Source organism: Aethalodelphis obliquidens, unplaced genomic scaffold, assembly GCF_003676395.1.
Source record: "Aethalodelphis obliquidens isolate GAN/ISIS:26980383/991018 unplaced genomic scaffold, ASM367639v1 scaffold14, whole genome shotgun sequence".
Classification (NCBI taxonomy): Eukaryota; Metazoa; Chordata; class Mammalia; order Artiodactyla; family Delphinidae; genus Aethalodelphis; species Aethalodelphis obliquidens.
The window spans coordinates 16441795-16469113 of record NW_020837958.1 but is presented as its reverse complement, the minus strand read 5'-3'; the positions used below and the strand labels follow the sequence as shown (position 1 = coordinate 16469113).

Genomic DNA, 27319 nt, shown 5'->3' with positions numbered 1-27319 from the left:
AGTGCCTACTATGTGTTTAACACTGTTAGGCAGCATGAATCTTTGTTTTTACCCTTGATGAACTTAAACTGGATGTCGGTTGCATGTGGAATAACTATGAACAATACATATATAATGTGCAAATGTTTATGCAGGTGCAAGAGGTATGGAAAAGGCTTAAATTGAATCAAAGTATGGGCAGAAGTTGAGGGGAGATGAAGGGAGAAAAGTATTCATATGTAAACTGTATAAACACATGCATAAGAGAGACTACCAGCAGGGTATGCTCCTGTAATAAAGAGGCGAGAGCCCTTCTAAAGGAGAGAGTATTAATTTAGGACTAGTCAAAGGGAAAGTTTAGCCTACTTTCCCTGAGTCTTTGGTCTCAACTACCTACTTGTACAATTCAAATTGTGAAACTTCAGAACCCATATACCAGCTCCTCAAACTGCAGTGTGCAGGGATGAGACTTTTTACCCTTAATCCACCAGAAGACACCTGGGAGTTTCTGTTTGTTTAGCTTTATAGCCAGTCAGATCCATCATGTTTCACCTCCTAGTTACCTTTGGTCATTGTCCAAGAATTAAGTTGTTCCAATGATCTTACCTTCTATGTTTCTTTTATCTCCATAATACTCTGTATTTTTTTCTCTATAGACTCAATTTCCTAGTATTCCTATCGTTTCTAAACCTTTCCAGTTTGCCTTTTATAACACCTATTTCATATAAAACATACTCTAATATCTTTAAAACTTATTAAATAGTCTATTAAAATATTTAACATTTAGTGAGGAATTACTGTGTGCTGGGCATCACGCTAAGCCCTTGATGTATATTTTATCATTTAATTTCACAACAATCAGATGAGATGTCTATATTTTACAGAAGATGAAATTGAAATTTTGAGAGAAGCCAAGTAACTTGCCCAGGGTCACACACCTAGTAGCTGAGATTCGCAATCAAGTTTCTCTGGCAGTAAATCATCATTTTATACTAAAACCTGAAAACTCATCTTAAAAATTCTTTCTGGAGTGAGATTTATATCTTGGGCTATTCCTCCTCCTCTACCTCATTGCTGCCTATACTGACGTCCTAGTTATTTCCTTCATTTATTAGAGACTATCATGATCTTCAACCTCAAGAAGGCATTGAACGTTGGCCAACAAGCTTTTGTATAACTCTAATCACCTCCTTTTCATTCTCAGTAACCTCAGTGGCCTTTTGAACTCTCTGGTCCTCAAACATCAGACAATACCACTTTCTCCCTCATTTTCTGAAATGACTTATTTCACACAGAAGTAAGAGTCTCATCATAAAAAACTTCTCACCATCAAACCTCAAAACATAGCTCTATCCACAAATGGAAAGATGTGTTATACCTTCTCCTGTTTGAGATCATCTTTTACCTGTACTTTATTTTTTTTCTTGAATTTTATTTTATTTATTTTTTTATACAGCAGGTTCTTAGTAGTTATCTATTTTATACATATTAATGTATATATGTCAATCCCAATCTCCCAATTCAATTAGCTCTAGTAGTTTTCTGGTGACATCTTTAGGATTCTATATGTATAGTATCATGTCATCTGCAAACAGTGACAGTTTTACTTCTTCTTTTCCAATTTGTATTCTTTTTATTTCTTTTTCTTCTCTGATTGCCGTGACTAGGACTTCCAAACCTATATTGAATAATAGTGGCTAGAGTGGACATCCTTGTCTTGTTCCTGATCTTAGAGAAATGCTTTCAGTTTTTCACCATTGAGAATGATGTTTGCTGTGGGTTTGTCGTATATGGCCTTTATTATGTTGAGGTAAGTTCCCTCTATGCCTACCTTCTGGAGAGTTTTTATCATAAATGGGTGTTGAATTTTGTCGAAAGCTTTTTCTGCATCTATTGAGATGATCATATGGTTTTTATTCTTCAATTTGTTAATATAGTGTATCACATTGATTGATTTGCATATGTTGAAGAATCTTTGCATCCCTGGGATAAATCCCACTTGATCATGGTGTATCATCCTTTTGATGTGTTGTTGGATTCTGTTTGCTAGTATTCTGTTGAGGATTTTTGCATCTATATTCATCAGTGATATTGGTCTGTAATTTTCTTTTTTTGTAGTATCTTTGTCTGGTTTTGGTATCAGGGTGATGGTGGCCTTATAGAATGAGTTTGGGAGTGTTGCTTCCTCTGCAATTTTTTGGAAGAGTTTGAGAAGGATGAGTGTTAGCTCTTCTCTAAATGTTTGATAGAATTCACCTATGAAGCCATCTGGTCCTGGACTTTTGTTTGTTGGAAGATTTTTAATCACAGTTTCAATTTCATTACTTGTGATTGGTCTGTTCATATTTTCTATTTCTTCCTGCTTCAGTCTTGGAAGGTTATACCTTTCTAAGAATTTGTCCATTTCTTCCAGATTGTCCGTTTTATTGGCATAGAGTTGCTTGTAGTAGTCTTTTAGGATGCTTTGTATTTCTGCAGTGTCCGTTGTAACTTCTCCTTTTTCATTTCTAATTTTATTAATTTGAGTCCTATCCCTCTTTTTCTTGATGAGTCTGGCTAAAGGTTTCTCAATTTTGTTTATCTTCTCAAAGAACGAGCTTTTAGTTTTATTGATCTTTGCTATTGTTTTCTTTGTTCCTATTTCATTTATTTCTGCTCTGATCCTTATGATTTCTTTCCTTCTGCTAACTTTGGGTTTTGTTCTTCTTTCTCTAGTTCCTTTAGCTGTAAGGTTAGATTATTTGAGATTTTTCTTGTTTCTTGAGGTAGGCTTGTATAGCTATAAACTTCCCTCTGACAGTCTGGTACTGCTTTTGCTGGATCCCATAGGTTTTGGATCGTCGTGTTTTCTTTGTCATTTGTCTCTAGGTATTTTTTGATTTCCTCTTTGATTTCTTCAGTGATCTCTTGGTTATTTAGTAATGTATATTTTAGCCTCCATGTGTTTGTGTTTTTTACGTTTTTTTCCCTGTAATTGATTTCTAATCTCATAACGTTGTGGTTAGAAAAGATGCTTGATATGATTTCAATTTTCTTAAATTTACTGAGGCTTCATTTGTGACTCAAGATGTGATCTATCCTGGAGAATGATCCGTGTGCACTTGAAGAGAAAGTGTAATCTGCTGTGTTTGGATGGAATGTCCTACATATATCAATTAAATTTATCTGGTCTATTGTGTCATTTAAAGCTTGTGTTTCCTTATTAATTTTCTGTTTGGATGATCTGTCCATTGGTGTAAGTGAGGTGTTAAAATCCCCCACTATTATTGTATTACTGTTGATTTCCTCTTTTAGAGCTGTTAGCAGTTGCCTTCTGCATTGAGGTGCTCCTATGTTGGATGCATAAATATTTACAATTGTTATATCTTCTTCTTGGGTTGATCCCTTGATCATTATGTAGTATCCTTCCTTGTCTTTTGTAACATTCTTTATTTTAAAGTCTATTTTCTCTGATATGAGTATTGCTACTCCAGCTTTCTTTTGATTTCCATTTGCATGGAATATCTTTTTCCATCCCCTCACTTTCAGTCTGTATGTGTCCCTAGGTCTGAAGTGGGTCTCTTGTAGACAGCATATATATGGGTCTTGTTTTTGTATCCATTCAGTGAGCCTGTGTCTTTTGGTTGGAGCATTTAATCCATTCACATTTAAGGTAATTATCAATATGTATGTTCCTATGACCATTTTCTTAATTGTTTTGGGTTTGTTTTTGTAGGTCCTTTTCTTCTGTTATGTTTCGCACTTAGAGAAGTTCCTTTAGCATTTGTTGTAGAGCTGGTTTGGTGGTGCTGAATTCTCTTAGCTTTTGCTTGGCTGTAAAGCTTTTGATTTCTCTGTCGAATCTGAATGAGATCCTTGCTGGGTAGAGTAATCTTGGTTGTAGGTTCTTCCCTTTCATCACTTTAAGTATGTAATGCCACTCCCTTCTGGCTTGTAGAGTTTCTGCTGAGAAATCAGCTGTTGACCTCATGCGAGTTCCCTTGTATGTTATTTGTTGTTTTTCCCTTGTTGCTTTCAATAATTTTTCTTTGTCTTTAATTTTTGTCACCTTGAATACTGTGCTGCATCTCTGCATGTTTCTCCTTGGGTTTATCCTGCCTGGGATTCTCTGTGGCTTCCTGGACTTGGGTGGCTATTTCCTTTCCCATGTTAGGGAAGCTTTGACTATAATCTCTTCAAATATTTTCTCGGGTCCTTTCTCTCTCTCTTCTCCTTCTGGGACCCCTATAATGTGAATATTCTTGCCTTTAATGTTGTCCCAGAGGTCTCTTAGGCTGTCTTCATTTCCTTGCACAGGCTACAGAACTGTAGTTCTTCTTGCTTCTGCTGTCTGCCCTCTGGTGGATGAGGCTGTCTAAGAGGCTTGTGCAAGCTTCCTGATGGGGGGGGACTGGTAGTGGGTAGAGCTGGGTGTTGCTCTGGTGGGCAGAGCTCAGTAAAATTGTAATCCACTTGTCTGATGATGGGTGGTCTGGGTTCCCTCCCTGTTGGTTGTTTGGCCTGAGGTGACCCAACACTGGAGCCTACCTGGCTCTTTGGTGGGGCTAATGGCAGACTCTGGGAGGGCTCACACCAAGGAGTACTTCCCAGAACTTCTGCTGCCAGTATCCTTGTCCCCATGGTGAGCCACAGCCACCCCCCACCTCTGCAGGAGACCCTCCAACACTAGCAGGTAGGTCTGGTTCAGTCTCCTATGGGGTCACTGCTCCTCCCGCTGGGTTCCGATGCACACATTACTTTGTGTGTGCCCTCCACGAGTGGAGTCTCTGTTTCCCCCAGTCCTGTCGAAGTCCTGCAATCAAATCCCGTTAGCCTTCGAAGTCTGATTCTCTAGGAATTCCTACTCCCGTTGCCAGACCCCCAGGTTGGGAAGCCTGACGGGCTCAGAACCTTCACTCCCGGGGGTGGACTTCTGTGGTATAAGTGTTCTCCAGTTTGTGAGTCACCCACCCAGCAGTTATGGGATTTGATTTTATTGTGATTGCGCCCCTCCTACCTTCTCATTGTGGTTTCTCCTTTGTCTTTGGAGTATCTTTTTTGGTGAGCTCCAGTGTCTTCCTGTCAATGACTGTTAGTTAGTCGTGTCAGCAGTTAGTTGTGATTCCAGTGCTCTCACAAGAGGGAGCGAGCGCACATCCCTGTACTCCACCATCTTGAACCAAATCCCTCACCTGTACTTTAGATCTTTTCTCCTTCTACCTTTCCAAGTACCTGGCAATAGCAATTTTCTTTTCTCTTCTTATCATTACTATCTTTATTAAGCTCTTTTCTATGTGTACTTGTTTTTCAAAGGAAAAAAATTCCACTCCCTTAACCCTACCTTCTCCAATTATTGCTTTTTCTTTTCCGTTTCATAGCCAAGCCTGTTGAATGATCTGTAACACTTCTTATATGTTTTAGTAATACTTCAGTCATTGCTCAGTCTATTTCACACACTACCACTTCACTAAAACCACCTTAGCTCAAGACACTGGAGACCTTCCCATTGCTAAACCCAGAGGTTACTTCTCAGTTCTATTCCTTCTTTTTTTTTTTTTTTATTGAAGTATAGCTGATTTACAATGTTGTGCTGATTTCTGGTGTACAGCGCAGTGGTCCATATATATATATTTTTTTCCATTAAGGTTTATTACAGAATATTGAATATAGTTCCCTGTGCTATGCAGTAGGACCTGGTTGTTATCTATTTTATGTATAGTAGTTTGTATCTGCTAATCCCAAACTCCTAATTTATCCCTGCCCCCTCTTTCCCCTTTGGTAACCATAAGTTTGTTTTCTATGTCTGTGAGTCTGTTTCTGTTTTGTAAATAAGTTCATTTGTATCATGTTTTAGATTCCAGATATACGTTATATCATGATATTTATCTTTCTCTTTCTGACTTACTTCACTTAGTATGATAATCTCTAGGTCCATCCCTCTTGCTGCAAATGGCATAATTTCATTGTTTGTTATAGCTGAATAGTATTCAATAGTATATCTGTACTACATCTTCTTTATCCATTCATGTGTTGATGGACATTTAGGTTGCTTCCATGTCTTGACTATTGTAAATAGTACTGCTGTGAACATTGGGGTGCACCTTTTTGAACTGAGAGTTTTCTCTGGATATATGCCCAGGAGTGGGATTGCTGGATCATACGGCAACTCTATTTTTAGTTTTTTAAGGAACCTCCATACTGTTTTCCATAGTGGCTGTACCAATTTACATTCCCACCAATAGTGTAGGAGAGTCCCCTTTTCTCCACACCCTCTCCACCATTTATTATTTGTAGGCTTTTTAATGATGGCCATTCTGACCAGTGTGAGGTATTACCTCATTGTACTTTTGATGCACATTTCTGTAATAATTAGCAAAGTTGAGCATCTTTTCATGTGCCTATTGGCCATCTGTATGTCTTTGGAGAAATGTCTATTTAGGTCTTCTGCCCATTTTTCGATTGGGTTGTTTGGTTTTTTGTTGTTGTATGAGCTGTTTGTATATTTTGGAAATTAAGCCCTTGTCAGGCACATTGTTTGCAAATATTTTCTCCCACTCTGTAGGTTGTCTTTTCATTTTGTTTATGGTTTCCTTTGCTGTGCAAAAGCTTGTAAGTTTGATTAGGTCCCATTTGTTTATTTTTGCTTTTATTTCTGTTGCCTTGGGAGACTGGCCTAAGAAAATGCTGGTACAATTTATGTCAGAGAATGTTTTGCCTAAGTTCTGTTCTAGGAGTCTTATGGTGTCATGTCTTATATTTAAGTCTTTAAGCCATTTTGAATTTATTTTTGTGTATGGTGTGAGGAAGTGTTCTAACTTCATTGGTTTACATCGGGCTATCCAGCTTTCCCAACACTGCTTGCTGAAGAGACTGTCTTTTCTCCACTGTATAGTCTTGCCTCCTTTGTTGAAGATTAATTGGCTGAAGGTATGTGGGTTTATTTCTGAACTTTCTATTCTATTCCATTGAATCATGTGTCTGTCTGTTTTTGTGCCAATACCATGCTGTTTTAATTACTGTAGTTTTATAGTATTGTCTGAAGTCTGGGAGGGTTGTGCCTCCAGCTTTGTTCTTTTTCCTCAGCCTTTGGCAATTATGGGTATTTTATGGTTCCATATAAATTTTAGGATTATTTGTTCTCATTCTGTGTAAAATGTCATGGGTAATTTGATAGGGATCGCATTAAATCTCTAGATTACTTTGGGTAATATGACCATTTTAACAATATTAATTCTTCCAATTCAAGAAAATGGGTTATCTTTCCATTTCTTTGAATCATCTTTAATTTCCTTTATCAATGTTTTATAGTTCTCAGCATATAGGTCTTTCACCTCCTTGGTCAGGTTTATTCCAAAGTTTTGTTTTTGTTTGTTTGTTTTTATGTAATTTTAAAAGGGATTGCTTTTTACTTTCCTTTTCTGATATTTCATTGTTAGTGTAAAGAAATGCAACAGATTTCTGTATGTTGATCTTGTATCCTGCTACCTTCTCAGGCCTCTTCCTTCTTTATCTCAGCAGCAATTGATGTAGTTAATCACTCTTTCCTTGAAGTACTCCCTTTCTTTGGATTCTGTTATAATATTCTGTTCTGGTTTTCCTTCTACCCCTCTGCTCATGTTTTTTTAGACTCCTTTGGCTCTACTTAAAATACTAACATCATATTCCCTCTTCTAGTGCTGTATACTCTTCCCTGGGAGGTCTCAGTCCCTGCCATAACTAGAATGACCAGGAAAAACCTCATCTTATAAAAGTAATCAGTAATCTCTGGCATTGCTACATATGTAGGGTACACAGAGAAATGAGGAGATCATATTCAACTTCCTATTCAACATTTTCTCTTGAATATCTTACACACACCTCAAAATCAGTATGTCTAGAGCTAAACTCACAGTCTGCCCTTATCTCCAAATTCTACCCCATTCCTCCAAATCTGTCCCTCTTCCTCTCATCCCTGGCATATTCAACCTACCAAGTGACACGTGCCGGAGACCTGAGTGATGTACTTGTCTCTCACGCTCTACACACCCATTAATCATTAAATGCTGAAAGTTTTCAACCGTTTAAATATGTATTGAAAAACTCTGTCTACATCTCTCCATTATTGCTGCCACAACCCTAATTCAAACCATAATCAACAACTCTCATTGAAATTATTATAACAGCCTCTTAAGTTGTCTCCAATGTTCCCTTGCTTCAGTCCTTTTTCATACTGTAGCCTGAGTGAACTTTATGATATGAAAATCTGATCATGATCCTTGCTTAGGACATTTTTGTGCTCTCTATTGATCTTGACATAAGGTGCAAGCTCCTTAATTTGGGCTCTAAGACCTTTAGTGATTTGCTTCTGCTGATTCACCTTAGCCTTATCTCTTCTCATCTTCTCACCTCCTTCCTCAAGCTTTGTGTTTATCACCCTAAGTTTTTAATTCCATCAAAGTACCGTTCTCTCACCTCTCTACAGGACTTTTCTTAAGTTCTTTCTTGCTGCATCTTTTTTCTTCTCTTTTCCTAACCCCTAATCATCTTCTAGGTCTCCACTTAAATATCTCTTCCAGAAAGTCATCCTTAACTGTTGCTTTCCTTCTCCTCATGCCCAATTAGTAGTATTCCTCTTATATAAATACTTCTGTAGTATTCTTTATCTACCTTCTCATGACACTTATACTTTATTGAAAACCCCTGATCACATACTTTATTCAGTAGACTGACTGTAAGCTCTGTGATCATGGGAACCATATAGGGATACAGTGAATGAATGAATGCATGAATAAATGAATGATATGAAAGCCTGGCTAAAAACAATTTATAATGGTTAGGAATATGTAATCATGGAGTTTTGAGCAATGAAGAGATACTATGAAGGAGGCACTGCAGGAATAATGTAAAAAACTTGAAGTGATAAAAATACTCATTGCCCTAATCTAAACATGAGGTGATGTTCGTTACTGTGCTTTTAAGACTTTAATCATAAATTTACTATCAAATTTTGATAGGATAACAACACAAACTAACTTTTCTATTTCTACATTTCGTTATGTATATTAGATTCTAAATGTTTAACTAGCTTTGCTTAGACTGCTGTGATTTGAAATATCATTTCCCTATATTTTCCCTCTTTTAGCAGAACCCTCACAAGAGTGGTGATTTCTACTTCTGTGCCATATAATGTGTAGGAAATGAGGGAGAGACAGGAGGTAGTATGATCCCACGATTTTTGGCCGGAGAAAGTTTGGAGTTAGTACCATTAGGTGAAGTCAGGAAAGGAGGAGAATGAGCAGATATTGAGGTAGAGTAATGAATTCAGTTTAAACACAATGAATTTTCTGTTCCCAGTAGTTCTACCTAGTAGACAGTTGGATATTTGGGTATTAAATTTAGGCTAGAGAAAAATATTTGGGATTCCTCAATGTTATTTAACTAATGTTTTATTCAATGTATGTTTTAGTTGAAGTCATAGGCATGTATTAGAATGCCCAAGTTTATAGACCCTTGTGGATACAGAGATGGAATTTTAGGGGGGGGGTCTCTTAATTTCCTCAAATTACATGCACATTTGTGTAGGACTGTGTATATTTTTAGACCAGCATATAAAACTTATATCAGCTTCTTAGAGTAGCCTTAAACTCCAAAAAGGACTCAGTACAACTAGAGTAAAAAGAAAAACAGGTCAAAGTCTAAAGCCTAGGCAAATCCTTGTTTAAGGTATAGATAATGGAAAATAAGCCCAGGGAAGAGGTTAAGACCGTAGCTTCTGGAATCGGACTTCCTAGATTCAAATAATGGCTCTGCTATTTACTAGCTATATCACCATAGGCAAGCTGCTTACATTCTCTGTAGTTTCCTTACCTATAAGACAGAGATTAATAACATTTGTAAGGTTATTATAAGGATTAAATGAGCTAATGCATGAGATGTGTGTTGCACCATGTTTAGCATATGGTTAATGGTCAATAAATCACTTATTTGCTGTTTTTAATGTAATCTTGACTGTACTGGCCAGCCCCTCCAAACATGAGATTCTGCCGCTTTGAAGGGTTTTTCAGTGACAGATGGGGCCAGAATGAAGCAGAGCATCACCCCCAAAACCATGCTTACCACCTACATGGAAATCACTATAACTTCGTAGGCTACAAGCAGCTGGCTTAAATAGACCAGATCAGAGTGAGGATAGGGCCATCTCTCTACCTAAAGCAGACAGACAATTGTGTAAGTTGATCTCTGCCACTTTTCTTTTTTCCTGCTCTCCCAGTAATAATAGAATGAGGACTTGGAGTAAGAAGTATTTTAGAACTTTCCTTTCTTGTAGAACCCCTCTGCACCACTGAGACCTTCAAGGTACAAGCCTTAGTTTGCACTGAAGGAGAGAGAAAGCTTTGCATTGAACAATAAAGTTTTAAACTTAACTATTTCAAATTTTAATAACTGAAACTGGTGAGAAGATCATGGAATCCACTCTGGATGTCTTTAAGAGATGAGAAAAGGAAGTTTTGACATAGCATATTTGAAAGCAGTGACTAGAAAATAAACAAATAAAATTGTTTCATATTTGTATACCGAAGAGTTGAGAGTTCTATATAAACTGCTTACATATATAAAGAATGGCTAAAGAAACAGTAATAATGGTAACAAGGAGTATCTTAAAAATGGGGGAGGGAGAGGGTAGTTCCAAAAAGAAAATTGTCCATAGCAATAGCTACAATAGACAAAAAAGGTAAAGATTTAAAAGTGTCCCAGAAATTAGACAATTAGAAAGTCATTGGTGACTTTGAGACCAGTCTCAGTGGAATCATAGGGGCAGCTCATTTGGACTTTGATATTAAAGAAAAATTGATGTTCCTGTTGTTTCTATCCATTAGGCTTCATTCTACCCCTTGGGGGCATTAATGAACAAGTGTAATTCCATTTCCATATGACAGCCCATCAAATATTTGAAGCCAGCTATCTTGCATCCCTTGGGTCTCTTTTTCTTCAAGAAAAATATTCATTTCTCATGCTTTCAAGTCCCTTCACCATCCTGGTCACTCCATTCAGAAGACGCTTTGGTTTGTGTAAATCCCCAAATGAAATATATTGTTGTCAGTCTGGTCGAGTACCATAGAATAGAATAGGACAATCATCTCTCTCAACCTAGGAATTAGACTATTAATTCAGGCCAAAACTACATTTGCTTTTTGGCAGTTCTGTCACATGATTATCATTTTTGCATGCCCAGTGTTATGAGGATTCATTAAATAGATTAATTAAATGCTTATTGTACAACTCAAAATTTTTTCACAGAATTGGTGATTTTCAGCTTGAAGAGCTGAATTATTTTTTACTTTTTTTGCTAATCCCTCAATAGGTGATCTTCTTCCCATGAGTTTTTGCTGCCCCATAGGAATCTTTGAAAAAGTAGGGTTGATAAGTATTATAGCGTGTGCATGTGTGTGTGTGTGTGTGTGTGTGTGTATGTGTGTGTGTGTGTGTGTGTGTCTATGATGGGACGTGTTTTCAGGCAAACTACAGTAGATCTGACTGATTTACAAGACAAGATAGATTTTTGTTTGTTGTTTTTCCCTTAATTTATTCTACAAATATTTACTGTGTACTGTGTGCCCAGTACTAGCGATATAACAGTAAGATGCGTTCTCTGCCATGAGGAAATTTTTGCTTAGTGGGGAAATTTTGATAATGTGTATGAAATGCTAGTATAGGAGTTAACAGGATGTTCCAGGGCACTCTGATAATCTCACCCAGGCTTGAGGAAAGCTTCTCCGAAGATGGGGTTACCTAATCTGGGTCTGGGAGGATTTGAGGGAATTAGCTAGCCAAAGAGGTGAAGTAATCTATGCAAAGGTCCTGAGTTAAGATGCAGTATGGCTACTAGAGATAGTAATTTAAGATATGAGTGTAGATAAGATCAGTAGGGATTGTGACCTACTAGAGAATGGACTTGAGGATATGGGGGGGGGGAAGGGTAAGCTGTGACAAAACGAGAGAGTTGCATGGATATATATACACTACCAAACGTAAAACAGATAGCTAGTGGGAAGCAGCTGCACAGCACAGGGAGGTCAGCTCGGTGCTTTGTGACCACCTAGAGGGGTGGGATAGGGAGGGTGGGAAGGAGGGAGACGCAAGAGGGAAGAGATATGGGAACATATGTATATGTATAACTGATTCACTTTGTTATAAAGCAGAAACTAACAGACCATTGTAAAGCAATTATACTCCAATAAAGATGTAAAAAAAAAAAAAAAGTCAAAACCCTTATTCATTTAAGAAGCTCCTGTGCAGCAACGAAGACCCAACACAGCCAAAATAATAAATAAATAAATTTATTAAAAAAAGAAGTAGGTAAGAAAAGGGGAACTTTGCCATTTAGTTTTAGTTTAGTCGTTTTACCTCTTCATTAATGAGAAATCACTCAATATTTTTTGTTATCTACAAGTGAATATCCATAGTTTATGCAGTACTTATCTGTATATTTTATTCCCTACTGAGTATTATAATACGTGTCCTCAATTTTACAAATAATTATTTTTATTTTTCTAGTTAAATAGTTTAGGTTTACTTTTTTCTTTACTGAAAAGTTGTTAAATGACAATCATGTACATTTTAAAGGGAAAACAATAATCATGTACATTATTACAGCAAGTATTTTTATTTTTGCACATTAAACCCTCCTCTTTGGCCACAACCATGCAGAGCCTGTAGACCATGCTAAAGGATTTAGTTCTTTCTGCAAGGAGCAATGAGAAAACACTGAAAGGTTTTAAGTAGGGAAGTGACATGATCAGGTTTGTATTTTGAAAAGCTCACTGCTAAATTGAAGGAGGATTTGAGTGGATGCAAAGAAGTAAGAGGAAATGGCAATCATCTAGGAAAGAGTTGTTGGTAGCAAAGCTAGGGGAGAGACGTTGTCGTGGAGCGAAGTGAACAATTCCAAAAATACTTTGAAAACAAATTTAACAGGATTTTAGGCATGGGGAGAAGGGTGTATTGGTGAGAGAGAGAGAGAGAGAGAAGAGGTATTAAGAATAAATCCTAATTTTCTAAAAACAGAAGGAGGACCACATTTGATGGAAGAAAATAATGAGTTTCTGAGTTCGGCCTTGGACACGTGGGAGTTGAGGCACTTTCGTGCTTCTGTATTTAATAGTAACAAAAGTCTGAAAGTGGCATGAAAAGTCCATAGTGGGGGAATGACTAAGTATTGTAAATTATGGTACACAAATTTACTCGAGTATTATGCACTCTTAAACATCATAGTTACAAGACTGTGACTCGTGAGATCAAGAGAAAAAAGTTGGATACAAAATTCAGTAATAATTGTAACCATCCTACTGTATAGCACAGGGAACTATATTCAATATCCTGTGATAAACCATAATGGAAAAGAATTTTAAAAAGACTGTATATATGTATAACTGAATCACTTTGCTGTACAGCCAGAAATTAATACAACATTGTAAATCAGCTGTACTTCAATAAAATACTAAATTGGAAGGAAATCCAAAATAGAGGGGATATATGTATAGCTGATTCACTTTGCTGTACAGTAGAAACTAACACAACATTGTAAAGCAACTATACTCCAATAAAAATTAATTGAAAAAATATATATATATAAAAACAGAAAAAAATGGATGAGGTACTCACATGGAAAATAATAATAATAATTATAACCATAAGAGAAAATATCTACAGGAAAAGTGCTAAAAGGAAATACAACAAATTTTAGCAATAATTCTATGAGTATAATGGATGGCGGGTGAATTTCTAAAAATTAAAATTTACCATGTTGTAAAAATATCAACCTCAGAAGTTAAAATTTTTACTATCAGATTTATTTCTTACGTCATTGATTTATAATGACCTTGGTTTATATGGTTGCTTTTATAAACTGATTTAATATTAATTATTTAAGATAAAATCAATTCTTTTTTTTTTTTTTTTTTGCGGTACACGGGCCTCTCACTGTTGTGGCCTCTCCCGTTGCGGAGCACAGGCTCCGGACGCACAGGCTCAGCGGCCATGGCTCATGGGCCCAGCCGCTCCACGGCATGTGGGATCTTCCCAGACCGGGGCACAAACCCGTGTCCCCTGCATCGGCAGGGGGACTGTCAACCACTGCGCCACCAGGGAAGCCCCAATTCTTTTTTTAAACATGACTTTCTAAGGTTTAACAGAGACAAATTCTTATTTATATAAAATGAGTATTTTTTCCATTGTCATAGCTGTAATGATCCATAGGCAGTGCTGGTCATCTCATCCACTTGTCTCTGCTGGCTTTTCCACCTGTTGACTGTAAACCATGCAGAGGTGTTGAAAGCATTTTCCTTTTCCTTTGTGCACAAAAACTTTCATAAAATGCTCCTAAATCCTAATCAAGCCCATTTTGTGTCTTTTAGACTTACAGATTTTAACTTTGTGGTAGGTAGTATTAAAGAACTGGCTATGTTCTTTAATATATAAAATTAATCTTCATGTAAATCTACTATACTTTTGATCGTGGATTTGCTCTAATATTCTGTGCTGAAAAGGTTTACATACAAGCTACCACGTGGTATTTTAGTTACCCCATAGGAAATTTCATAAACCACCTTTACTGAATTATAATTTACATACAATAAAATAGACCCATTTTAAGTATATATTTTAGTGAGTTTTTACAAATGTATATACTCATGTAATCACCACAACAATCAAGATATAAAACATTTCCATCATCCCCCCCAAACGTCCTCATGCCCAAAATGTTTCCTGGCCCCCAAGCACCTAACATCTTTCTGTCACTAGAGTTTAGTTCTGCTTTCTTTAGAATACCACGTGAAGGCAGTCTTACCATACACACTTTTGTGTCTGGCTTTTTTCACTTACCTTAGTGATTTTGAGATTCATCTATGTTGTTGCCTATATATCAGTAGTCCGGTTATTTTGTTATTGAGTATTATTTCATTTGTGAGTGTACCATTTGTTTTTCCATTCACTGGTTGATGGACACTTAAGTTACTTCCAGGTTTTTGTCTGTTACAAAAAAAACTGTCCAAGATATGTGTATTGCAAGTATTTTCTCTCTGTAGCTTGCCTTTTCATCTTCTTATTGGTGTCTTTTCAAAAGAAAATATTTATGCACTTCAAGTTATCCATTTTTTTCTATTGTGGCACATGTTTTCCTGTCTTATTTAAGAAATATTTGTCTACTCCAAGATTGCAAAAATGTTCCCTGTTTTTTCCTAGTAGTTTTATTGTTTTACCTTCTATTTTTAGTTTTGTGATTCATTTCAGCATAATATTTGAGTAGTAGTATGAGATAAGATTGAAATTTTCTTGTTTGCTTGTTTCTTTTTTGCTTTTTTTCCCCAATTGAAGTATAGCTGATTTTCAATGTCGTGTTAGTTTCAGTTGTACAGCAAAGTGATCCATATATATGTATACATACTTTTTTAGATTCTTTTCCATTATAGGTTATTACAAGCTATTGAATATAGTTTCCTGTGCTATACAGTAGGTCCTTGTTGTTTATCTATTTTATATATAGTAGTATGTATCTGTTAATCCCAAACTCCTAATTTATCCCTCTTCCCCCCACATGCAAATTTTTTTTCTCTTTTGATTGAGTGTAGTATGAGGTAAGATTGAGGTTTTTGTTGGTTTTTGCGTATGAGTATCCAGTTATTCCAAGACCATTTGTTGAAAAAGAATTATTTCTCCACCTTTGTCAAGAATCAGTTATGTGGGTTTATTTCTGGTCTGTCTATTCTTTTACATTCATTTATATTTATAGCCTTTGGTCAAATCTATATTGCATGGATTGTTACAGCTTTATAATAAGTCTTAAAATCAGATGGTATGTCTTCCAACTGTGATCTTTTTCAAATTCATTTGGTTACCTAGGACCTTTGAATTTCTATGTAAATTTAGAATTAGCTTGTCAGTTTCTCCAAAAAGCTTACTGGGGCTTACATTGACATTACATTAAATGTATAGATTAATTTGGAAAGATTTGAGTCTTCCATCCCATGACCATGATATATCACTCCATTTATTTAGGTTTTTTTATACTTACTCTCAGAATGTTTTATACTTTTCAATTCAGAGCTAGTTCATGCACATATTTTGTTAAATTTATTCAAAATATTTCATGGTTTTGGAATCAATTAAAATGGAATTTATAAAATTCTAGTTCCTAATGTTTGTTACTAGTTTGTAGAGGAACAGTGATTTTTATATATTGACTTTACATGCTACAACCCTGGTAGACTTGGCTTGTTAGTCCTACTAGCTTTTTGGTAGATTGCTTAAGATTTCCTACATATGTGATAATGTTTGCAAATAAAGACTGTTTTACGTCATCTTTTCCAATCTGTATGCCTTTCATTTCTTTTTCATGGTTTATTATGCTTCAGACCTGAGCAATATTGATTACAAGTGGTGAGAGTGGATACACTTTCTTTGTTCCTAATATCAGGAAGAAAGCATTCCATCTTACCATTCTGTTACCTGTAAGTTTATTATAGATACCATTTATCAGGTTGCAGAGGTTTCATTTTATTGCTAATTTGCCAAGAGTTTATATTATGAATTATTGTTGAATTTTGTCAAATTTGTTTTGTGTCTATTGAAATGATCATATGGTTTTACTTTTTTAATATGTCATTATGGTACAGTGATTTTTATTTATTTTTTATTTTGGTGGGGTTTTTTTTTTTAACATCTTTATTAGAGTCTAATTGCTTTACAATGGTGTGTTAGTTTCTGCTTTATAACAAAGTGAATCAGTTATACATATACATATGTTCCCATATCTCTTCCCTCTTGCGTCTCCCTCCCTCCCAACCTCCCTATCCCACCCCTCCAAGCGGTCACAAAGCACCGAGCTGATCTCCCTGTGCTATGCGGCTGCTTCCCACTAGCTATCTACCTTACGTTTGGTAGTGTATATATGTCCATGCCTCTCTCTCGCTTTGTCGCAGCTTACCCTTCCCTCTCCCCATATCCTCAGGTTCATTCTCTAGTAGGTCTGTGTCTTTATTCCTGTCTTGCCCCTAGGTTCTTCATGACATTTTTTTTCCTTAAATTCCATATATATGTGTTAGCATACGGTATTTGTCTTTCTCTTTCTGACTTACTTCACTCAGTATGACAGACTCTAGGTCTATCCACCTCATTACAAATAGCTCAATTTTGTTTCTTTTTATGGCTGAGTAATATTCCATTGTATATATGTGCCACATCTGCTTTATCCATTCATCCGATGATGGACACTTAGGTCGCTTCCGTCTCCTGGCTATTGTAAATAGTGCTGCAATGAACGTTTTGGTACATAACTCTTTTTGAATTATGGTTTTCTCAGGGTATATGCCCAGTAGTGGGATTGCTGGGTCATATGGTAGTTCTATTTGTAGTTTTTTAAGGAACCTCCATACTGTTCTCCATAGTGGCTGTACCAAATCACATTCCCACCAGCAGTGCAAGAGTGTTCCCTTTTCTCCACACCCTCTCCAGCATTTACTGTTTGTAGATTTTTTGATGATGGCCATTCTGACTGGTGTGAGATGATATCTCATTGTAGTTTTGATTTGCATTTCTCTAATGATTAATGATGTTGAGCATTCTTTCATGTGTTTGTTGGCAGTCTGTATATCTTCTTTGGAGAAATGTCTATTTAGGTCTTCTGCCCATTTTTGGATTGGGTTGTTTGTTTTTTTGTTATTGAGCTGCATGAGCTGCTTATAAATTTTGGAGATTAATCCTTTGTCAGTTGCTTCACTTGCAAATATTTTCTCCCATTCTGAGGGTTGTCTTTTGGTCTTGTTTATGGTTTCCTTTGCTTTGCAAAAGCTTTTAAGTTGCATTAGGTCCCATTTGTTTATTTTTGTTTTTATTTCCATTTCTCTAGGAGGTGGGTCAAAAAGGATCTTGCTGTGATTTATGTCATAGAGTGTTCTGCCTATGTTTTCCTCTAAGAGTTTGATAGTTTCTGGCCTTACATTTAGGTCTTTAATCCACTTTAAGCTTATTTTTGTGTGTGGTGTTAGGGAGTGATCTAATCTCATACTTTTACATGTACCTGTCCAGTTTTCCCAGCAGCACTTATTGAAGAGGCTGTCCTTTCCCCACTGTACATTCCTGCCTCCTTTATCAAAGATAACGTGACTATATGTGTGTGGGTTTATCTCTGGGCTTTCTGTAGTGTTCCATTGATCTTTATTTCTGTTTTTGTGCCAGTACCATACTGTCTTGATTACTGTAGCTTTGTAGTATAGTCTGAAGTCAGGGAGCCTGATTCCTCCAGCTCCGTTTTTCGTTCTCAAGATTGTTTTGGCTATTTGGGGTCTTTTGTGTTTCCATACAAATTGTGAAATTTTTTGTTCTAGTTCTGTGAAAAATGCCAGTGGTAGTTTGATAGGGATTGCATTGAATCTGTAGATTGCTTTGGGTAGTAGAGACATTTTCACAATGTTTATTCTTCCAATCCAAGAACATGGTATATCTCTCCATCTATTTGTATCATCCTTAATTTCTTTCATCAGTGTCTTATAATTTTCTGCATACTGGTCTTTTGTCTCCTTGGGTAGGTTTATTCCTAGATATTTTATTCTTTTTGTTGGAATGGTAAATGGGAGTGTTTTCTTGATTTCACTTTCAGATTTTTAATCATTAGTGGATAGGAATGCCAGAGATTTCTGTGGATTAATTTTGTATCCTGCTACTTTCCCAAATTCATTGATTAGCTCTAGTAGTTTTCTGGTAGCATCTTTAGCATTCTCTATGTATAGTATCATGTCATCTGCAAACAGTGACAGTTTTATTTCTTCTTTTCCGATTTGGATTCCTTTTATTTCCTTTTCTTCTCTGATTGCTGTGGCTAAAACTTCCAAAACTATGTTGAATGAGAGTGGTGAGAGTGGGCAACCTTGTCTTGTTCCTGATCTTAGTGGAAATGCTTTCAGTTTTTCACCATTGAGGACGATATTGGCTGTGGGTTTGTCATATATGGCCTTTATTATGTTGAGGAAACTTCCCTCTGTGCCTACTTTCTGCAGGGTTTTTATCATAAATGGGTGTTGAATTTTGTCGAAAGCTTTCTCTGCATCTATTGAGATGATCATATGGTTTTTCCCCTTCAATTTGTTAATATGGTGTATCACATTGATTGATTTGCATATATTGAAGAATCCTTGGATTCCTGGAATAAACCCCACTTGATCATGGTGTATGATCCTTTTAATGTGCTGTTGGATTCTGTTTGCTTGTAGTTTGTTGAGGATTTTTGCATCTATGTTCATCAGTGATATTGGCCTGTAGTTTTCTTTGTGACATCCTTGCCTGGTTTTGGTATCAAGGTGATGGTGGCCTCGTAGAATGAGTTTGGGAGTGTTCCTCCCTCTGCTATATTTTGGAAGAGTTTGAGAAGCATAAGTGTTAACTCTTCTCTAAATGTTTGATAGAATTCGCCTGTGAAGCCATCTGGTCCTGGGCTTTTGTTTGCTGGAAGATTTTTAATCACAGTTTCAATTTCATTACTTGTGATTTTGCCTGTTCATATTTTCTGTTTCTTCCTGATTCAGTCTTGGCACGTTGTGCATTTCTAAGAATTTGTCCATTTCTTCCAGGTTGTCCAGGTTATTGGCATATAGTTGCTTGCAGTAACCTCTCATGATCCTTTGTATTTCTGCAGTGTCAGTTGTTACCTCTCCTTTCTCATTTCTAATTCTATTGATCTGAGTCTTCTCCCTTTTTTTCTTGATGAGTCTGGCTAGTGGGTTATCTATTTTGTTTATCTTCTCAAAGAACCAGCTTTTAGTTTTATTGATCTTTGCTATCATTTCCTTCATTTCTTTTTCATTTATTTCTGCTCTGATCTTTATGATTTCTTTCCTTCTGCTAACTTTGGGTTTTTTTTGTTCTTCTTTCTCTAATTGCTTTAGGTGCAAGGTTAGTTTGTTTATTCGAGATGTTTCCTGTTTCTTAAGGTAGGATTGTATTGCTGTAAACTTCCCTCTTAGAGCTGCTTTTGTTGCATCCCATAGGTTTTGGGTCCTCGTGTCTCCATTGTCATTTGTTTCTAGGTATTTTTTGATTTCCTCTTTGATCTCTTCAGTGATCACCTCGTTATTAAGCAGTGTATTATTTAGGCTCCATGTGTTTGTATTTTTTACAGATCTTTTCCTGTAATTGATATCTAGTCTCATAGCGTTATGGTCGGAAAAGATACTTCATACAATTTCAGTTTTCTTAAATTTACCAAGGCTTGATTTGTGACCCAAGATATGATCTATTCTGGAGAATGTTTCATGAGCACTTGAGAAAAATGTGTATTCTGTTGTTTTTGGATGGAATGTCCTATAAATATCAATTAAGTCCATCTTGTTTAATGTATCATTTAAAGCATGTGTTTCCTTATTTATTTTCATTTTGTATGATCTGTCCATTGGTGAAAGTGGGGTGTTAAAGTCCCCTACTATGAATGTGTTACTGTTGATTTCCCCTTTTATGGCTGTTAGCATTTGCCTTATGTATTGAGGTGCTCCTATGTTGGGTGCATAAATATTTAAAATTTTTATATCTTCTTCTTGGATCAATCCCTTGATAGGGTCCTTCTTTGTCTCTTCTTATAGTCTGTATTTTAAAGTCTATTTTGTCTGATATGAGAATTGCTACTCCTGCTTTCTTTTGGTTTCTATTTGCATGGAATGTCTTTTTCCATCCCCTTACTTTCAGTCTGTATGTTTCTCTAGGTCTGAAGTGGGTCTCTTGTACACAGCATATATATGGGTCTTGTTTTTGTATCCATTCAGCCAATCTGTGTCTTTTGGTGGGAGCATTTAGTCTGTTTATATTTAAGGTAATTATTGATATGTATATTCCTATTCCCATTTTCTTAATTGTTTTGGGTTCGTTATTGTAGGTCTTTTCCTTCTCCTGTGTTTCTTGCCTAAAGAAGTTCCTTTAGCATTTTTCATAAAGCTGGTTTGGTGGTGCTGAACTCTCTCAGGTTCTGCTTGTCTGTAAAGGTTTTAATTTCTCCATCAAATCTGAATGAGATCCTTTGTCTTCTTGGTTAGAGTAATCTTGGTTGCAGGTTCTTCTACTTCATCACTTTAAATATGTCCTGCCAGTCCCTTCTGGCTTGCAGAGTTTCCGCTGAAAGATCAGCTGTTAACCTTATGGGGATTCCCTTGTGTGTTATTTGTTGTTTTCCCTTGCTGCTTTTAATATGTTTTCTTTGTATTTAATTTTTGACAGTTTGATTAATATATGTCTTGGCGTGTTTCTCCTTGAATTTATCCTGTATGGGACTCTCTGTGCTTCCTGGACTTGATTAACTATTTCCTTTCCCATATTAGGGAAGTTTTCAACTATAATCTCTTCAGATATTTTCTCAGTCCCTTTCTTTTTCTCTTCTTTTTCTGAAACCCCTATAATTCAAATGTTGGTGCGTTTAATATTGTCCCAGAGGTCTCTGAGACTGTCCTCAGTTCTTTTCATTCTTTTTTCTTTATTCTGCTCTGCAGTAGTTATTTCCACTATTTTATCTTCCAGGTCACTTATCCATTCTTCTGCCTCAGTTATTCTGCTATTGATCCCATCTAGAGTATTTTTAATTTCATTTATTGTGTTGTTCATCGTTGCTTGTTTCATCTTTAGTTTTTCTAGGTTCTTGTTAAATGTTTCTTGCATTTTGTCTATTCTATTTCCAAGATTTTGGATCATCTTTACTATCATTATTCTGAATTCTTTTTCAGGTAGAGTGCCTATTTCCGCTTCATTTGTTAGGTCTATCTTGCTCCTTCATCTGCTCTGTTTTTCTGTCTTCTCATTTTGCTTATCTTACTGTGTTTGGGGTCGCCTTTTTGCAGGCCGCAGGTTCGTAGTTCCCGTTGTTTTTGTTGTCTGTCCCCAGTGGCTAAAGTTGGTTCAGTGAGTTGTGTAGGCTTCCTGGTGGAGGGGACTAGTGCCTGTGTTCTGGTGGATGAGGCTGGATCTTGTCTTTCTCGTGGGCAGGTCCACGTCTTGTGGTGTGTTTTGGGGTGTCTGTGAACTTATTATGATTTTAGGCAGCCTCTCTGCTGATGGTTGGGGTTGTGTTTCTGTCTTGCTAGTTGTTTGGCATAGGGTGTTGAGCACTGTAGCTTGCTGGTCGTTGAGTGAAGCTGGGTGCTGGTGTTGAGATGGAGATCTCTGGGAGTTTTTTGCCGTTTGATATTATGTGGATCTGGGAGGTTTCTTGTGGACCATGTCCTGAAGTTGGCTCTCCCACCTCAGAGGCACAGGACTGACTCCTCTGGCTGCAGCACCAAGAGCCTTTCATCCACATGGCTCAGAATAAAAGGGCGAAAAAGTAGAAAGAAAGAATTAGTAGAAGTAGGAAGGAAGAAAGAAAAAGAAAGAAAGAAAGAAAGGGAGGGAGGGAGGAAGGAAGGAGGGAAGGAAGGAAAAAAGAAAGAAAGAAGATAAAGTTAAATAAAATAAAGTAAGATAAAATATAATAAAGTTATTAAAATAAAAAATAATTATTAAGAAAAAAAATTAAAAACACAAAATGGACGGATAGAACCCTAGGACAAATGGTGGAAGCAAAGCTACACAGACAAAATCACACACAGAAGCATATACACTCACAAAAATAGGAAAAGGGGAAAAAATCATAAATCTTGCTCTCAAAGCCCACCTCCTCAATTTAGGGTGATTGATTGTCTAAAGGAGGGAAGGAAGGAAGGAAAGAAAGAATGAAAGAAAGAAGATAAAGTAAAATAAAATAAAGTTATTAAAATATTAAGAAAAAAATTAAAAAGAAAACAACGGACAGGTAGAACCCTAGGACAAATGGTGGAAGCAAAGCTATACAGACAAAATCTCACACAAAAGCATACACATACACACTCACAAAAAGAGGAAGAGGGGGAAAACAATCATAAATCTTGCTCTCAAAGTCCACCTCCTCAGTTTGGGATGATTCGTTGTCTATTCATGTATTCCACAGATGCAGGTACATCAAGTTGATTGTGGATCTTTAATCTGCTGCTTCTGAGGCTGCTGGGAGAGATTTCCCTTTCTCTTCTTCATTCTCACAGCTCCCAGGGGCTCAGTTATGGATTTGGCCCCACCTCTGCGTGTAGGTCGCCGGATGGCGTCTGTTCTTCTCTCAGACAGGATGGGGTTAAAGGAGCAGCTGCTTCGGGGACTCTGGCTCACTCAGGCCAGGGGTGGGTGGAGAGAGGGGCACGGAGTGTGGGGCGAGCATGTGCGTTTTCCCGGGGAAGTTGTCCCTGGACCCCGGGACCCTGGCAGTGGCGGGCTGCACAGCCTCCCCGGAAGGGAGGTGTGGATAGTGACCTGTGCTCGCACACAGGCTTCTTGGTGGCGGCAGCAGCAGCCTTAGCGTCTCATGCCCATCTCTGGGGTCCGCGCTTTTAGCCGTGGCTCGCACCCGTCTCTGGAGCTCCTTTAAGCAGCGCTCTTAATCCCCTCTCTGCACGCACCAGGAAACAAAGAGGGAAGAAAAAGTCTCCTGGCTCTTCGGCAGGTCCAGACTTCTCGCCGGACTCTCTCCTGGCTAGCCATGGTGCACTAACCCCCTGCAGGCTGTGTTCACGCCACCAAGCCCAGTCCTCTCCCTGCGCTCTGACAGAAGCCCAAGCCTCAGCTCGCAGCTCCGCCCACCCTGGCGGGTGAGCAGACAAGCCTCTCGGGCTGGTGAGTGCGGGTTGCACTGATCCTCTGTGCGGGAATCTCTCCACTTTGCCCTCCGCACCCCTGTTGCTGAGCTCTCCTCCGAGACTTCGAAGCTTTCCCCCTCCATCAGCCGCAGTCTCCGTCTGCGAAGGGACTTCTAGTGTGTGGAAACCTTTCCTCCTTCACAGCTCCCTCCCACTGGTGCAGGTCTCATCTCTATCCTTTTGTCTCTGTTTATTCTTTTTTCTTTTGCCCTACCCAGGTACGTGGGGGAGTTTCTTGCCTTTTTGGAGGTCTGAGGTCTTCTGCCAGCATTCAGTAGGTGTTCTGTAGGAGTTGTTCCACGTGTAGATGTATTTCTGGTGTATCTGTGGGGAGGAAGGTGATCTCCGAGTCTTACTCTTCTACCATCTTCCCTTCGTCCTCTGGTACAGTGATTTTTAAAATAAAAAACCAACTTGGCATATCTGTGATAAACCGCACTTAATCATAGTATATCATATTATTCTTTCTTATATACTAATGAGTTTTGGTTGGATATTTTAGAAATTATTTTCATAAATGTTCATGAGGCATATTAGTCTGTAGCTTTCTTTTCCTGTGATGTCTTGGCCTAGTTTTGGTATCAAAGTAATTATGGCATTATAAAATGAGTTCTGAAGTATTTCTTTCCAGTTTTTCCTTTTTTCTGAAAGATTACTTGTAAGATTGGTATAATTTCATCCTTAAATGGGCTAGTTTTTCTTCCAGTTTTATTGAGATATAATTGACATACAGCACTGTTTAAGTTTAAGGTGTACAGCACAATCATTAGACTTAATACGTCATGAAATGATTAACACAATAAGTTTAGTGGACATTCATGATCTCATGTAGATACAAAATTAAAGTAATAGAAAAAAATTTTTTTCCTTGTGATGAGAACTCATAGGATTTATGCTCTTAGCAATTTTCATATATAACATAAAGCAGTGTTGATTTTATTTATCATGTTGTAAATTACATCCCCAGTACTTATTTATCTTATAAGTAGAAGTTTGAAACTTTTGACTGCCTTCATCCAATTCCCCCTACCCCTACTCTCCACCTCTGTTAACCACAAATCTAACACTAAGTGTTTAATTCTTGTAACATGAAAGTAATGAGGTGTGAGTTTACAACTGGTTGGTAGGGAATATAGCCATTTTAGAGGTGCAGTACCTGAGAAAATCTTAGTAAAGAAAAAACCAAATCTCTGATTTTTTAATATAATCATACATAACCTTCTAAATTTTATGGATATCAGAGGTGGTGTAGTAGATGGTGAATGATTTTGGAATCAGAAAGACTCTATTAAAAGTACCTACTTCCCATTGACTATCTAGATAAGTATTTTAGCCTATCTAACTGTACCTTAGGAAGACACAGTTATTGCCCCACCTCATAGACTTGTTTTAAGGAGAAAAGAATATAAAAACATCCTACCATAAATATCCTAGTATATGGTAGGATTCTGACTATAATTTTTTTTCTTTCTTACAGAAGAGGATAAATATAATATTTATTCTCCTTTGCTCTTCAAGTATTTCCTGGCAGAAGGAATTGTCACTGGACATACTTTGTTAGTTGCATCTGCAAAAGAAGACCCTGCTGACATTTTACAGGTATAGAGTATACTAATTCAATATTGCATTTTGAATATTTCACAAAAAATATTGTTTATATATATGTAAATAAGATTTGTATATGTACAAACTATATTTAAATACATTAATGGGACCACACACATATTTTTTTCTCTTAAAGAGAAGTATCAAATTTATTTGAATATATAATCGCATTTTAAAATTAGTTCTTGGACAGCTTTTTAAACTAAAATTTATGTCACAGTGAGGAAATATTAATAAGCTATTTAAAGCTGACAATAAACAAAATTACTATTAGGTAATGATATGAGCACTTTATAAGCTATTAAAAAATCTAGGTAAAGAAAAACAACTGCAGAATATTGTCAGATATTATATTACCAGTATTCCAAAGGTGTAAGTCAGAAGAAAGATAGAGAAATTAGAAGTACTCATTTATTAAAGTTATTTTGTTTTGAGAATTCCAGAAAGTATCCCCTTCCAAGAAATAAGCAATAATACTAAAATATGTGCTTGAAATAGTATATCTTTTTTATGCCAAAGCATATTTTTCACCTCAGAGAAGACAATTCTGACTTTTAGAATTCTTAATTTCTTTGTACAGAACAGGAACTCACTTTTAAGCCATTATTTGATTAGAATTCATAATCTAAAATCATTTTCTCTCAGAGGGTGTTTTCATTTCACTGTGTAGTTTGCAAAATGACAAATGTCATTTATAAGTCATTTATAAAAGTCATTTATAAAATATTTAAGTTTATATAATATATAAAATATATATATTATATATATAGTCATTATAAAATATATATATAATGACATATATATATGTCATTTATAAAAAATTTGTAGAATAATAAATACTAATTTACAATAACTATCAACAGACACCAACAAATTTCTACACCCACACATAAAAATTACTATAATACTGAGGTCAAAACTAACATGATTCTTTCATATGGGTCAGACTTTGTTTATTAAATTTTAAAAAGTCCAAAAAGAAAACCTTTGTATAAATTTCCAAATGATTTCCTTCTGGTTGAAGAGCCTGTTTTCCTTTATTCTTATTTCTGCTATTAATCTTTTGTAATATTTTCTTGATGTTTTTGTTTTTTCTTTTGTTCCTTTTCCCTGGCCTTAATCATTTTGGACAGTTTCTGAACAGTACTGTACTTGCTAGAAGCAGTGGAGTAAAGGCCAAAATCATTGTTGTAAAGAAGCTATATAGGTTCTTCACAGCCCATCCCACAACATACCGAGCCTAAGATTTTTTATCAGACATGTTTATAGCCATATAGGAAATGTTCACCAAGCCATAGGCAGGAAGACCTATATATGCTTTTTTTTTTTTTTGCGGTACGCGGGCCTCACTATTGTGGCCTCTTCCATTGCGGAGCACAGGCTCCAGACGCTCAGGCTCAGTGGCCATGGCTCACGGGCCTAGCCGCTCTGCGGCATGTGGGATCTTCCCGGACCGGGGCACAAACCCGTGTCCCCTGCATCGGCAGGCGGACTCTCAACCACTGCGCCACCAGGGAAGCCCTATATATGCTTTTTTAAATAAAGTGTTTTATTTTTCCTTCTTCCCTCCTCCAACCTAGGTAACTGATGTTAAAGCCTATAGTATACTTCCACATTTTGCCTTAGAGAACTACATTTTTTTATTTGAAAACTAATCCCTGATGCCTTTCTTAGGTACCTTGATCTGTACAAGTTAGTACTAAAAAAATTTCAGTGTACTTTACATGTCCTTCTTTGGATTATGTGAAGGATTTTAAAATTATAAAAGAAATATTATCTTTTCATCAGGGTTTCTTAAAATAGCTAGCCATATATGCAAGTAATTAGATTCTGCAAACCTTTATTCATAGAGCAGTTTTATAATGTAGTAGAAAAATATAAAACTAGAGTCAAAAAACATAGACTCTTATTAAATTTGTCCTTATGACCAAAGTAGATTAATAAGGACCAGACTAGTCATCATGCCTGAAACAACTAAAAAACAGGACAAAATATATGAAACAACTGTCTTCAAAACTTTGATCATCACACAGTAAAGGACAGTGATT

General features: G+C 36.7%; 1 protein-coding gene across 4 annotated transcripts in view; it reads left to right on the top strand.

The window, feature by feature from the left end:
- ELP4 (elongator acetyltransferase complex subunit 4) overlaps positions 1-27319 on the top strand; it is a 226466-nt gene that overhangs the window by 12693 nt on the left and 186454 nt on the right. For all 4 annotated transcript variants that reach the window (XR_003434501.1, XR_003434500.1, XM_027115112.1 and 1 more), the window contains exon 3: positions 25144-25265. Coding sequence is in view for 2 of the 4 variants with exons in the window: in XM_027115112.1 (XP_026970913.1) it covers positions 25144-25265 (122 nt within the window). In the remaining 2 variants the exon portion in view is untranslated. The remainder of the gene's footprint in view (positions 1-25143; positions 25266-27319) is intronic.